Genomic DNA, 13,822 nt, shown 5'->3' with positions numbered 1-13,822 from the left:
AACCTGACACGTATGAGAACCGCTGCGAACCGCTAGTCGAGCGCTCCGGGTCCGACGCGGAACCTTTGCCGCCTTGTCGATGTCGTCGAGGTACTCAAAGGCTCGATTTATTTAAGTTTTGCAAAGTTTATTTATTTGTCTTCCTTTTTTACAAAGTTTACACAGTGAAATCGGACAGAGATTCGATGTTCGCTTGAGTTCTAAAACTAGAGTGGACCCCCTGTGTTTTTCCTATTCCCTTTTTATATTGAGGTTTTGGAGGAAAAACTAAGGGTGGGGGTTTCTGGAATCTGGGATGGTGGTTCAGCCGTGAGGAAAGGAAATGGAAATCAAGATTGAATTAGCGAGGGTCTGACGCAGGAAACATAAATAACGGAAAGGTAAAAAGGGCCTTGTAGGAAAGATCGGTTATCAGAGTGGGACGAGAAAATGGAAAAGGGCCCGGATCCATAAATAAGAGAAAGGAAAATGGCAAGGATAGACGGACTGGACAGATTGGGATCGCAATGTCGATAAGGCTGGGTCGACACCTCCCCGCCTATAGAAGACGTTTGTCTATGGTCGAGACAAACGGTCTCTGAATCTTTGATCTAATGATATGGGTTCCCTTACTTGGGGCACAGCTCTTTACGTTACATGGTGTGTCGGCGCATGATTATTAAAACTACATTACGTATAGCAGTTGCCTATAAGAGTCCTTAATACGTTAAATACGGCTTTGAAAAATCCTATCTTTACTAAAAAGACGAACAGTAGGCCTGCAAGTGCTGTATATCCTGCGTAAGTGAGGTATTCGAAGAATTTCTCTTTCCAGGTTTTTAGGCGCTGATGATGAAAGACCTTGTCGGATATGTCTTGCAACTCTTCTAGTGTTCGACCAACTAATTGTAAATTTTCTGGAACTACGTGCGCTTCTCGTATCAGATTCAGTGGAATATCGCTTTCTGATATATTAAGATCTGGCGTTTTTATGCGTGCAACCACTACCTGATGGTAATCGATCTTGTTGTTATACATAATATTGTTAGGTTTTAATGTGGCCGAGAACGAGATTCCGCTACAATCTGGTGCTAAAGTTAATATAAAATTTCGCCTAATTTCTGCATGCCTCGGTTTTTTATCAGAACAAAGTATATGCAGCGTCTTAGGCTTGGGGGTTACACCAAGCCACTGATTTCCCGTTTGTAATTGTATCCATATCGTGTTTTGGAGCTGCATATACCGAGTTTCACAATTTTCGGATTCGTGTTTCGTTAGGATATTGGTTAAACAGTTGTCTTGAAAATTCGTCGAATAATCTGGCGCATATCTCTTAATAATTAATTGGTCATTGAGTTTCTTTGCTTTTGCTAGGTCACTCGTGGTTATTGGTACAAACGTAAGGCGCATCGGGTCTAGAAGAACGAGACGTTGCTGGGTATTTATAATGGAGTGGAATACCCATCCTTGAACTGGAAGGGATATTATCTTTACTAGATTAAGAATTTGTTCTTCTAGTAACGGAACCTTCATTTCTAGAAGTGCGCGTTTCCCGTTGAGCCCTACGTTTACTTCACATATGTCGATAAGAGCCATGTAAAATGTTTCTTTGAGAGGCACGGGGAAATTGTCGACGTGCTCATGTTCCCTGAGTATTTTGAAAAGTTGCTCGGGTGTCAATATATAAGGCTTTATAATGCCATGTTTGGCGTCAAACATTAAATCTTCTATATTTCTAACTTGTTCGCGTATTTCACTAATGCTAGTTTCTAAGTCTAAAATTACTTCGTCGATTTGAATGTTCATCTCGTTTTCCTTCGAGAGGTCCCGAAGTCTATTGAACTGCGCGTTTATAGCTTCTACCTGAGTGTGCGTTTTATTGAACAGGACGGTATTTGCCTTCGTGGCGTTGAGGATTACACTAGTTTGGTTTCGTATATAATGTACGATCGTTTTTTGATCCGCATAAAGTTTATCAATTTCGTCGTTGTAATATTGGGCATCCGTCGCATCGAGTGTACCGAACAGAGCTTTGCTTACTTCGCCCACGAAATCGAAGATTCCACGCCGAGCACGCGAGGAGCTGCTATCTATTCCCGCAGTGTACAGAGCGTTGCGGAGCTCTCCCCGAATGTGGCTGAAGTCTCCTATTCGTTTAATTAATCTTTTGTGCGAAGAGCATGTAAATTTGGTCCCTGTTATTTCTCGAATGCATAGCCCGCCTAGCACAGTTTGATAGAGGTTTTCGATAATCTTTAGATCGTCCTCGATGTGCGCAAAATCGTATCCAACGATTATTTTCCACTGTTCGTGATATAGTCTAACCCGACTTAAGTGTTCTAAAAATATAGTTTCCTGATTGCTAAGTGCGGCGATTGAATATTTTTCGTTTCCGCTTTGGGCCGTTGAGATTTTACTCGTGATCCATATCATAGCCATGATCGTCATTAAGATTGGAGCAGACACGAAGCTCTGGTTAGGTTTCATTATCTGTAATAGTCAACGAAGCTTGTTTAAAGAGTTTGACATTTGTTCTGTGATGGATAGTTGGTTTTCCATGTTCGTTTATTTTGACCGAATGACCGCCCGTTATTTCTAATACTTCAAATGGTCCTCGCCACCGTTCTCCCAAAGGTTTGGCGTTGTAATTCCGTATTAGGACTAGGTTACCCTTGGAAATCGGTTCGAGGTGTTCATAGGATGTGGAGGGTTGTTGTAGTTTAAGGTTGTCGAGGGTTTTCAATAATTTTGTTTTCATGTTGGAGTTTTATGTCCTCCACTTGCTGTCTGAGAGTCAAGTGTTCGTCTTGTTCGTCAAAGATACTATTGGGTTCATAACCTACTTGTAACTCGAATAGGGTGTATCCCGTAGTCCGGTTAATTGTGCAATTATAACTGAGCATAGCCTTAAGAAGAATAAGATCCCAGGGGTTTTCCGCGGTTTGGTAACATCGACTGTATCCCTTTAGTATGATATGAGACCTTTCGTTTTTTCCGTTAGATTGCGGATGGTATACTGAGGTAAAAACGTGTCGCGATTTCATGGCATCGCAGAACTCGGTAAATTCCTGGGATGCGAATTCTTTAGCGTTATCCGTTAGTATCTCTTTGGGTTTGCCGAAAATTCGCAGCCATGAAGCCCAGATGGCTTGTATAATGGCTGCAGTAGATTTATCTTTTAATGGTTCGCACATGATATATCGCGTTAAGTAGTCCTGTATTACTAGTATATATTTGTTTCCCCGAGGGGTTTCGTCCAATGGTCCCACAATGTCTATGGAAATCTTGTCCGATGGTTTAGCTGGGATGTCAGTCATTTGAGGTATATATGTCTGTCGTTTGGTGTCTCTATGCCTTTGGCAGATTTCGCAATTTTCTACGTAGTTTTTCACATCTCTCGTAATGTTAGGCCATTCGTGTTGCTTACGAATTTTTTGTAATGTCTTATCGTAAGCGTAATGTCCGCCGAAAAGGGAGTCAAGTGCTAGCCTAATAATTTCTTCTTTATCTGAAGGAATCGGTTTAGAAACGTAGATTTCTATGTCACGATTTAGGTTTGAGAAGAGAGAGGCGAGTTCGGAACTGTGATTTCGGTCCTGTATTATATTAATTTTTGTGCCGTCTTTTAGAATTTTCGTCATAGTTTCTAGTTTGTATTTGTCAGTCTCGTGCGGTGATAAATACGTCTTGTCCTTTGCTGTTATCTCTGGTGGTATTTCTGTATACACAATTGTCGGAGATTCTTTTGAGTGACCCCGACAAATCTTCACCTGTGATTTTATCAGAGGGACTTCAGATCTTTCGGACGAGTTTGGATGTCCTACTAAGTTCTTAATGAATTCTTCATCTTGTGAAGATATTTCAGGGTTGTTTGAATAATATGTGATGTATTTTTCGAGGTCGTTTAACGGGTCGTGTTCTATAATCCTAACCCTACCCCGCGAAAGCGCGTCTGCGTTGGTATTTAGTTTCCCTTGTTTATAGACAATATCGTAATCGTATTCTAGCAGTTTCAGTCGCCACCGCATTAGACGTGAATTCGGGTCTTTTATGTTCATTAGCCAAACGGGTGGTTTATGATCCGTCACGATTGTGAATTTCCGTCCGTATAAGTATTGGTGAAAGTGTTTGGTTGCCCAAACGATTGCTAGAAGTTCCTTTTCTGTCGTCGAATACCGAGTTTCCGCGTTGTTTAGCGTTCGTGAAGCGTACGCGGTAGGCTTGTCCTTCCCTATTGGCCCTTGCGATAATACCGCGCCTAAAGCATAATTACTAGCGTCCGTGGTCAATACGAAGGGTTCGTCCCAGTTTGGGTATTGAAGAATGGGTTGAGTTGTTAACGCGTTACACAAGGTTTCGAAGGCTATTTGTTGCTCGTTAGTCCACTGAAATTCTGTATCCTTCGTTAACAATTGGTTAAGGGGTTTCGCGATCTTGGCAAAATCTTTTACGAATTTCCTGTAATATCCGCATAATCCTAAAAATTGTTTAATTTCTTAGGAACGGGATAGTTTTTTACCTTATCGATGCGTTTAAGATTGGGTTGTGCACCATTACCTGAGATAACGTGACCTAGATATTCTAATTCCGGTTTTAGGTACTCGCACTTGTCGGGTTGAAGTCTTAAACCGCACTGCCTTAATCGTTCAAATAGAATCTTTAAATTCTTGTTGTGCTCCTCTAACGTTCTACTGAAAACTATAATATCGTCGATGTATACAAAACAGTTATTACCGATTAATCCGTGTAAGCCGCGATTCATCAATCTTTGAAACGTTGGCGGGGCATTTCTTAAGCCGAAGGGCATTCTAACGAATTCGAAATGTCCGTTGTTTGTTGAAAAGGCGGTTTTGTGGGTGTCACTTTCCTTAACCCCGATTTGGTGGAATCCCGATGCTAGGTCGAAGGCGGAATAGTATTTCGCATTGCCGAGCTTATCTAATATTTCATCAATATTAGGAATTGGGTAAGAGTCTTTTATAGTTTTTTCGTTTAGTTTTCTATAGTCTATTACTAGTCGCCATTTTTGTTTACCAGATGCGTCTGTCTTTTTAGGGACAATCCATAGTGGACTGTTGTATGGACTGTCACTCTCTCTAATAATTCCGTTTTGTAGCATGTCTGTTACTTGTCGCTTAATTTCGTCCTGGTGTATCGGAGGATATCTGTATTGTTTGGTGTGTATCGGGATTTCGTCGGTAGTTTTGATTTCGTGTTCAAGGATGGAATACTTAGGGAGTGGGTCACCGGGTAACATAAAAATATCATGAAAGTTTGAGATAATTTCTCACTGATGTTGCTCCCGCTACCCCTGGTGTTCTTTTGGTTGGCTCCTGGGTTGATTCCATATTCGGGACTGCTACTGCATGTACTGCAGTTCTGTATCGTACATACGCGCAGCTTCGAACGCTTGGTTCAGCGTCTCCAATTGTTGGCTGAATAGATACTGCAAAATTTCGGGTCTTACGTTGCGACGGAAACACTGGATACCCTCCTCGTTACAGATAATTTCTTTAATATCGATGTACGTCGGGAGCCTCCTTTCGGAGTTTACGGCTGTCAATAGCTCATCTTGGATTTGCGAAAACCGGTGGATAAAATCGTTTATAGGTTCGTTTGGCCGTTGTTTGCAAGAATCCCGCCTGGTTTTCAGTGATGAGGTATCGACCGTTCTCCCGTAGATGAATCGGATTTTCTCGATCAATTTCGGGATTGTGGTTATGATGTCCGGTCGAATGGTCAGAGCCGCACGTCCTTTCAACTTTTGCGATATGATGGCCAACAAGAGTAGAGAGTGTTGGTTTGGATTCAGCATAGGTGATACTTTAATGAGCGTGTTAATAAAAATTTCCGTATTTGTTCCGTCGAAATCAGGGATTAACGGTAAGCATTGCTCATATTTTCCTATCAGAATTGGAGGCTGTGTTTCCTCACTTATCGGAAACGGACGAGCGTTAGCCGTCGCCTGTCCGGTTAATCCAGACTCTTCTAATGTTTTTAGTCGGTCACATACTTGTATCAATTTTTCGGTTAACATATTCATGTCGATTTGGACCCGCGTCGGGCTTTGTGGTCTTGACATTTCGTTTAGAGGAGGAGTAGCCTTGCAAAAGGTCGGATAGCGTATCAGTGGATAAACTTACGTTAGTTTTGCTCGCTCTCCAATGGATCCAGTTGTTGTCCAGTTTGATCGACCTTTGGAGTTCTCGGGTTCGAAGTAGGATACCTCCGGAAATTTCCACTCGTGGAATAACTAGCACAACTAGTATATTTTCTTCCGGATAAGCCCGCAGGTGATATCCCGTACCGCTGCCACCAATTTAAGTTTTGCAAAGTTTATTTATTTGTCTTCCTTTTTTACAAAGTTTACACAGTGAAATCGGACAGAGATTCGATGTTCGCTTGAGTTCTAAAACTAGAGTGGACCCCCTGTGTTTTTCCTGTTCCCTTTTTATATTGAGGTTTTGGAGGAAAAACTAAGGGTGGGGGTTTCTGGAATCTGGGATGGTGATCCAGCCGTGAGGAAAGGAAATGGAAAACAAGGTTGAATTAGCGAGGGTCTGACGCAGGAAACATAAATAACGGAAAGGTAAAAAGGGCCTTGTAGGAAAGATCGGTTATCAGAGTGGGACGAGAAAATGGAAAAGGGCCCGGATCCATAAATAAGAGAAAGGAAGATGTCAAGGATAGACGGACTGGACAGATTGGGATCGCAGTGTCGATAAGGCTGGGTCGACACCGACAAAAGAATTTATGCTACTGAATTCTAAATAAAAATCGTACCATAGACCCGTGTCGGACTACGATCAGAATCGAAGTGGGATAGCTCTGCGCGGCACGCTCGTATTTATACCAGAGAACTGCTGGCATAGCAGTTTTTTCTACATGTACTTTTGATACCGGAAGTGTTTGGACTTTGACCCACGTGTACGTGACTCCGCGCGTATCGCTATCTCTGTCTACACATAGTTGCTATCTCTTTCTATTCTGCGCTCTGTTACTATCTCTATCTATCTATTCTACGCGCTGTGTCGATCTTTTATCGACGCGGTAGTTTTATCGACGCGACAATTATCGATCTATATTTTTGGAGTATAAATTTTTGTTAATGCGATGCGAGCATCGAGGCCGAACTCCGAATTCCACGTCGGTAAAACAGTCAACGTTTCATCGAAAATTAGGCCGAACAGAAGCTGATTTCAGCGCCACCTCAGTTATCGCATCCAACTAACGGCATGCTATGCTACGTCACTTTTCGCATACACCTACATGACACGGATGGCACGATACTATATTATGTATTTACGTAACAGATAAAATATAAAATACGATACTGTACACATGACCTATGAAATATATGAATGACCTAACTCCTTCAGGCAAATGTTATATATACATTTCTTCTAATCTAACATAACCAAGGGAAGAATATTCGTACAAATGGAATGTCTAAAGTTATTTTTTTTATATGTTCCGATATTGTACTCTAAATGCCTATAAATCGAATGTCTAAGGTTAGTTTATCCTTCTAAAGGAAATCGTCAATGTATGTACCCATGTATGTACAGGCACTCGCAGCGAAAATCGTCCACTCGCAACGGAGCATATATGTATAAACAATAAATACAAATAAAATACAGTGATTGTGCATGTCAAATTATTCTACATACATAATTATATAACATAGTCAAAAAGCAAAAGATTTTGTTGAATAATAATTTTAATTGAAAAATTAAATTTGATTACATAGAATGATGAAATATTACAAGAAATAATAAAATGGTACAGTTTAAAATTAAAGAATTTTATATAATAAAATGTAAATCTAAAAATTAAGTAAAAAAAAGTTTGTTTTAAAAAAATTAAAAATTAAAAAAATATTGAATAAAAATTAATGAGGAATAGGGGAAAATGATATACTTTGTTATGATCATAAATTTAATAATAATAATAATAATAATAAAAATAATACTAATAATAATAACACAAATGAAAATAATAATATTAATAATAATAATTATAAAAAAAATAATAATAGTTGTAGTATTAGTAGTAGTAGTAATAGTTCCTGAAATCAAACAAATTATAGTTTTGTATTATCTTCGTCATTATTACATGATATACATATTTTATATTATCATCGTACTCACTTTTTACGTGTGCCGCCCGCAAATACACCCACCAGGCGGCAAAACTACGCAGACCGTACCGCGGCCTGCACCGCAGTTGAGCGCGCTCAGCCCACCCGGGCCGCCAGTACGGTCGCGTTGGCCGCGACCGCGATTTAAGTTCGCCTGCCGCCGCCGCTGCTCCATTGATATGTATGTCTGGAAAAATAAATATTATGTTACAGTAAAACCTGGATAAATGCAACCAACATTGGGACCCAGTGGTTGCATTTATCCAAGCGAGGTGTCGAATCTCGGATTACACGCGACGACCAGCCAAGCGTGAACGTAGAAAGAGACAGACAGTGGTGGAAAGAGAGAGGTCCGATGATCAAAGGAAAGAGCCGAAACGTATCGGTGTGACTAATACTAATTGAAGTATAAAACTTTTTTATTTTTGACTTTTTTTTATTGAAATTTATACTAACGCATTGGTGAAATTTTTCTGATTACAATGGTACCAAACACGATATAGTTTCAATTATAATTACTTGCTAAAATTGATGTTAAAGGTTGGCGAAAAGCAACAGAGATCGAAATCAAAACCAGTCGCGGTGTCGGCTCTGGTTTCAAAGGTTTCATTTATCCAGGCGCGGTGGCGATTCTGGACATTTAATGTTGCATTTATCCAAGCGAGGTGTCGATTCTGGGCATTTAATGTTGCATTTATCCAAGCAAGGTGTCGATTCTGGGCATTTAATATTTCATTTATCCAAGCAAGGTGTCGATTCTGCGTCTGTACACATGTTTTCTATTCAGCCGACATGCCGACTCTGTGTCCGTACACATGTTTTCTATTCAGCCGACATCATTTATATTCAGTCGTGGTGTCAATTCTATGTTGTTTATTCTATTACTATTGTTTATAAATATAATTCAAACTATATCGTGTTTGGTGTCATTTTAATCAGAAAAATCTCACAAATGCGTTAGTAAAAGTTTCATTAAGAAAAAGTTAAAAATAAAAATGTTTTATCGTTCAATTAGTATTAGTCACACCGATATTACGGTCGGATCATATTACACGGTTTCCTCGTCGAGCGGCTCGGTTCGCCTAGGGGGATCCCCCCAAGTGGAGGGGATAGCGATGTTGCACTTATCCAAGCATTCTTTCGTTGCATTTATCCAGGTTTTACTGTATTATATATAAACAATGAATAACAGAAATATCGTGCAAATAGGGACGTAAAAATACGAGTTACAGTATCTCCTGTTTGTTGATGTTGTTGGTGTACCGGCGCATGCTGCTGGAAAAATAAACATTGTTATTATATATAAATAATGCAGTGCAGAAATAACGTGGAAAGGAGGAAAGTAAAGAAACTACTTACGATATACCCAGCATATTGCTCTTGCGCCGGCTGCGGTTGTTGGTGTGCCGGCGCATGCTGCTGGAAAAATAAACATTATGTTATTATATATAAATAATGCAGTGCAGAAATAACGTGGAAAGGAGTAAAGTAAAGAAACTACTTACGATATACCCCGAATGTTGCAGCATCTGCACGAAATGTTTCATCTCTTGCATGTCTTGCTGCCTGTCTTGCTGCTGTTGCAAGAGCAGCTGCTGCTGCGGCTGGGCCTGGGGTTGCGGCTGCGGCTGGGCCTGGGGTTACGGCTGCGGCTGGGTCTGGGGTTGCGGCTGGGCCTGGGGTTGCGGCTGTGCCTGGGGTTGGGGCTGCGCTTGGGGTTGCGGCTGCGCCTGGGGTTGCGGATGCGGCTGCGCCCCCAATGATTTCGCGTTTCTGCTTTCTAAAAAAATATTGAAAAACATTGATAATACACCGGAAGACAAACATAGTCTCTGCACAAGTTATCCCACAAAATTAAAACAGAATATGTACCTCATATTTCACTAAATGACTTGATGTACAAAGATATGTACTTTTGTCGTTATAAAAACTTACAATTTTTGGAAACCGGGAAAAAGATAGTGAAAGTGTAGACGCGTGTCCGTGAGACAATGAAAGAGACGACTATTCCAACGGTTTCTGTAACAATTGCTGCAGAAACCGTTGGAATAGTCGTCTGTCACATTGTCTCGCGGACACGCGTTTACAGAAACTTTTTTATTTCAGCCTGTAATGAAAATTTAAAATATGACATTTCTAAATTTAAGTTGTTATGTGCATGCTGAAAATTACATGTAATTAATGCTAAAAATCGTGACTTTTCATGTAAAAACGTAACTAGTTATGTTCTTAGATGAAAAGTCGCGATTCTCGGAAAAGTTAATTGCTTGTAACTTCTAAATGCATTGACCGATCTCGATGAAATTTTCAGCATGCACATAACTCATTTGAATCTACGAAAGACATATTTTAAATTTTAATTATAGACTCACATAAAAAAGTTGAAAAATTACCCCTCACTATTTTTTCTCACAGTTTGAACAAATTGTAAAGACAACAAAAGCACATATCTTGTACAGACAACAAAAGCACATATCTTGTAAAGACAACAAAAGCACATATCTTAGTACATTAATTTGTATAGCTTCTCTAGAAACTTCAAGTCGTTTGGTTCAATTTTAAATAAGGTATTCTGTTTGAAACGGTGAGGTACAGATGAAAAGAAACACTTACTGCGATTTCGTAGATCCATATTCAAAGAATAGTACCTCTCTCATCCGCAGGACATATGGAACTGTTCGTGCAAGTGAAATTTGAAAACGCCACAGCGTTGGCGTTTCGTTTTTGTTTCACACGTACGTAGCGCGTTGCCAAGGCCCGCGTTGCCATGGCCCGCGTTGTCATATACTTCTTTCTAACAATAAGACGTCATCGCGGTAACGTAGAAGACATTATTGAAAACATCTCCAAGCATTTGTGAAAAAAATAAGCACAGATGGGAAATACAAGAAATAAGAGTCGTCACAGGTTTCCGGAAAGTAAGAGGCTCTCCTTCAACAGTAGGTATAGAAAACTATAAGTGTTTCAGATTTATACATTTCAATAATTTGAATTAATTATCCTACAAATATTTCTAACTTGTTTTACCTTGCAGGCGACAGAAAGAAAAGCAATTGTCGACAACGACGATTAAACATGCTGCAGTTTTCGAAGAGAGATCTTCTGTACCAGTGAAATCTGTAGCAAAAAATGTAAAGGAGGAATATGTCTGACTATCTACTAATTTCTAAATGTTATAATAAAGATCCGTTATTTTCCCCAAATAATCCTAAAGATATAGGGCGCATCTTAGATCACGTCCTTCGCGAAAATACAGATGTAGGGCGCATCTCAGATCACGTCCTTCGCGAAAATACAGATGTAGGGCGCATCTCAGATCACGTCTTTCGCGAAAATACAGATGTAGGGCGCATCTCAGATCACGTCCTTCGCAAAAACGATGAAACTGTCGTTGTACAATGCGAATCTACAAGTGTGAGACCCACTGTACAAAACGTCCTGGACGATACCGACGACAATCTCGTCGCAGACGTCGGACACGTTGATATAGGACGTATTTCGGAAAATGTGCCAGATGGCCGCCGTATTGTAGATGTTCAGTTCTTCTGGAATGAAATACATAGAAGGTTCGACAATCATGCGCGAGGTATTGAATGTCATTTTCGCGATTGAAAAATGATCGGTACTCGCCAGCATGGGTGTCTCACACAGTTTTTCTTCAAGTGCCAAATGTGCAACTACGAAGATACTGTTTGGTCGGAACCTATGCGTTCAGATAAAATGAATGTGAATGAGGCCATGACGACCGTGACTGTTACAGTCGGCATCGGTTATGCACAATTAGAAGAATTATGCGCCGCCCTGGACATGCCCTGCATGGCTGAAATGACGTACCGGAGGTACCGTGAAAAACTTGTAGATGAGTTTATGAAAAGCGCAATGCATACCATGCAGGCAGCAGGTGAAGAAGAAAGACGATTAGCTTTTGAAAACAATGAAGTCGTCGACGGTATCCCATACATAACTGTCATAGCGGATGGTAGCTGGATGAAGAGATCGTATGGTACGAATTATAGTTCACTTTCCGGTGTTGGTGCCATTGTAGGTTCCCGCACAGGAAAAGTTCTGTTTATCGGCATACGTAATAAATACTGCACAATATGTGATATAGCGGAATGAAAAGCTATATCCCCAAAACATCATAAATGTTATAAAAACTATGATCGATATGTCAGTTCTAGCAGCATGGAAAGTGATGCTATTGCTGAAGGTTTTAAATGCAGCATTGAAATGCATGGCTTGATATATAGAACGGTTGTTGCTGATGGTGATAGCAACGTCTATCATACTATTGTGAATAACAGACCTTACCGAGAGCAAAAAGTAACCGTTAGAAAAGTTGAGTGCACCAATCACTTACTTCGTAATTTATGTAAAAAGTTGAAACATCTTCGATAAGAGAGATATACAAGAAATGAACAAGAAGCACCAGTATTTCTACCAAGTACAAGGTCAGTTGCATGTAACGCAGCGGAAGTACTGTATTTTCGCTATCTGGACACCTAAAAGCATACATAGGGACGACACGTTTTGGACAAATCATTTGGTACCTTTCCTAACGCGTTTCTATGAAGAATGCATGCTTCCGGAAATATTGGACAGCCGCCACAATAGACACATGCCTATTAGAAATCCAGAATACATACTACGGGCAAAAGAAGACGCCGCATCCATTCACAAATGTAGCAGAGAAATTGCAAAAAAGCGTACATACGAAAACATGACACAGAGCAGTGTTGAAGCATCAAATATGACCGTTGAAGCAGTAACTAGCGAGTGTGTCATTGTCAGTCATTCAGACCAAGAAGAAAACTTCATAGATGATGATGTAGGATACTATATATTGGAGACTGCTGTTTCTTCCGTAAGTGACGTACAGAAAAATGTACTACCTGTGCAAAGCAAATTAAACGATGAATCGTTAGATCGATTTTTGCGTGTCGTCAGAGAAACTACTCCTTTTGAAACGCAAAGTGTCCTATACTTACAGTTTACAAAATTTATCAAGCCCTGCTGTAGTGACAAAAGCGTGCAAATAATTGGAGGCAACTGTTCTGATCACTGGCGAAGTATCTATTTCGACGGCCACAAACTCCATGTATACGACAGTTTACCTGGCAGTACATATGATAAGCTCGTAGAGGAAGAAAAAAAATATATTGCATTCCGATTTCCTCATATTCTCAAAAAGGATATACTTTTTGAAAGAGTTCAAGCGCAACCAGATTGTTACAGTTGTGGTGTATACGCGGCGGCATACATCACTACCATAGTTTTGGGTGGAAACCCTTGCTCACAAAAGTACTCCCATGACGTACAACGTCTGAGACGTCACTTTGTGAATATTATTCAAAATAATATACTCTTGCCCTTCCCGACAGAATAAGGGAATAGTTATATATTATGCACTGTTGGAGCATAGGCTTATTAGCGAGGTCGTCAAGGCAATTAGTCCGACAATACGTTAGTAAAAGTTTCATTGAGAAAAAGTCAAATATAAAAAAGCATCTGTCACACCGATACGTTTCGGCTCCTAGCTTTGAATCCTTACACCTCTCTCTTCTCCACTGTCTGTCCCTTTCTACGTCCACGCTTGGCTCGCGCCGCACGTAAACACGGAGTTGACGCCACTGTACATTTTTTCTTTGCCTCTTCAATGTATATTATTTCATATATATTATTTCCTGTAAAATGCTCTTTTTA

General features: G+C 40.2%; 1 protein-coding gene across 1 annotated transcript; it reads right to left on the bottom strand.

The window, feature by feature from the left end:
• Nucleotides 1-6,123: 6,123 nt before the first annotated feature.
• LOC123988206 (ice-structuring glycoprotein-like) lies at nucleotides 6,124-9,996 on the bottom strand. Its single transcript, XM_046287397.1, has 4 exons — nucleotides 9,992-9,996; nucleotides 9,632-9,899; nucleotides 9,479-9,538; nucleotides 6,124-6,288 (listed from the first exon to the last, which is right to left on the bottom strand). The coding sequence occupies exons 1-4, from the start codon at nucleotides 9,994-9,996 to the stop codon at nucleotides 6,124-6,126; spliced, it is 498 nt and encodes a 165-aa protein (XP_046143353.1).
• Nucleotides 9,997-13,822: the final 3,826 nt, after the last annotated feature.

This window comes from Osmia bicornis, chromosome 1 (genome assembly GCF_907164935.1).
Source record: "Osmia bicornis bicornis chromosome 1, iOsmBic2.1, whole genome shotgun sequence".
Taxonomy (NCBI): domain Eukaryota; kingdom Metazoa; phylum Arthropoda; class Insecta; order Hymenoptera; family Megachilidae; genus Osmia; species Osmia bicornis.
This window is presented reverse-complemented; position numbering and strand designations above follow the sequence as displayed.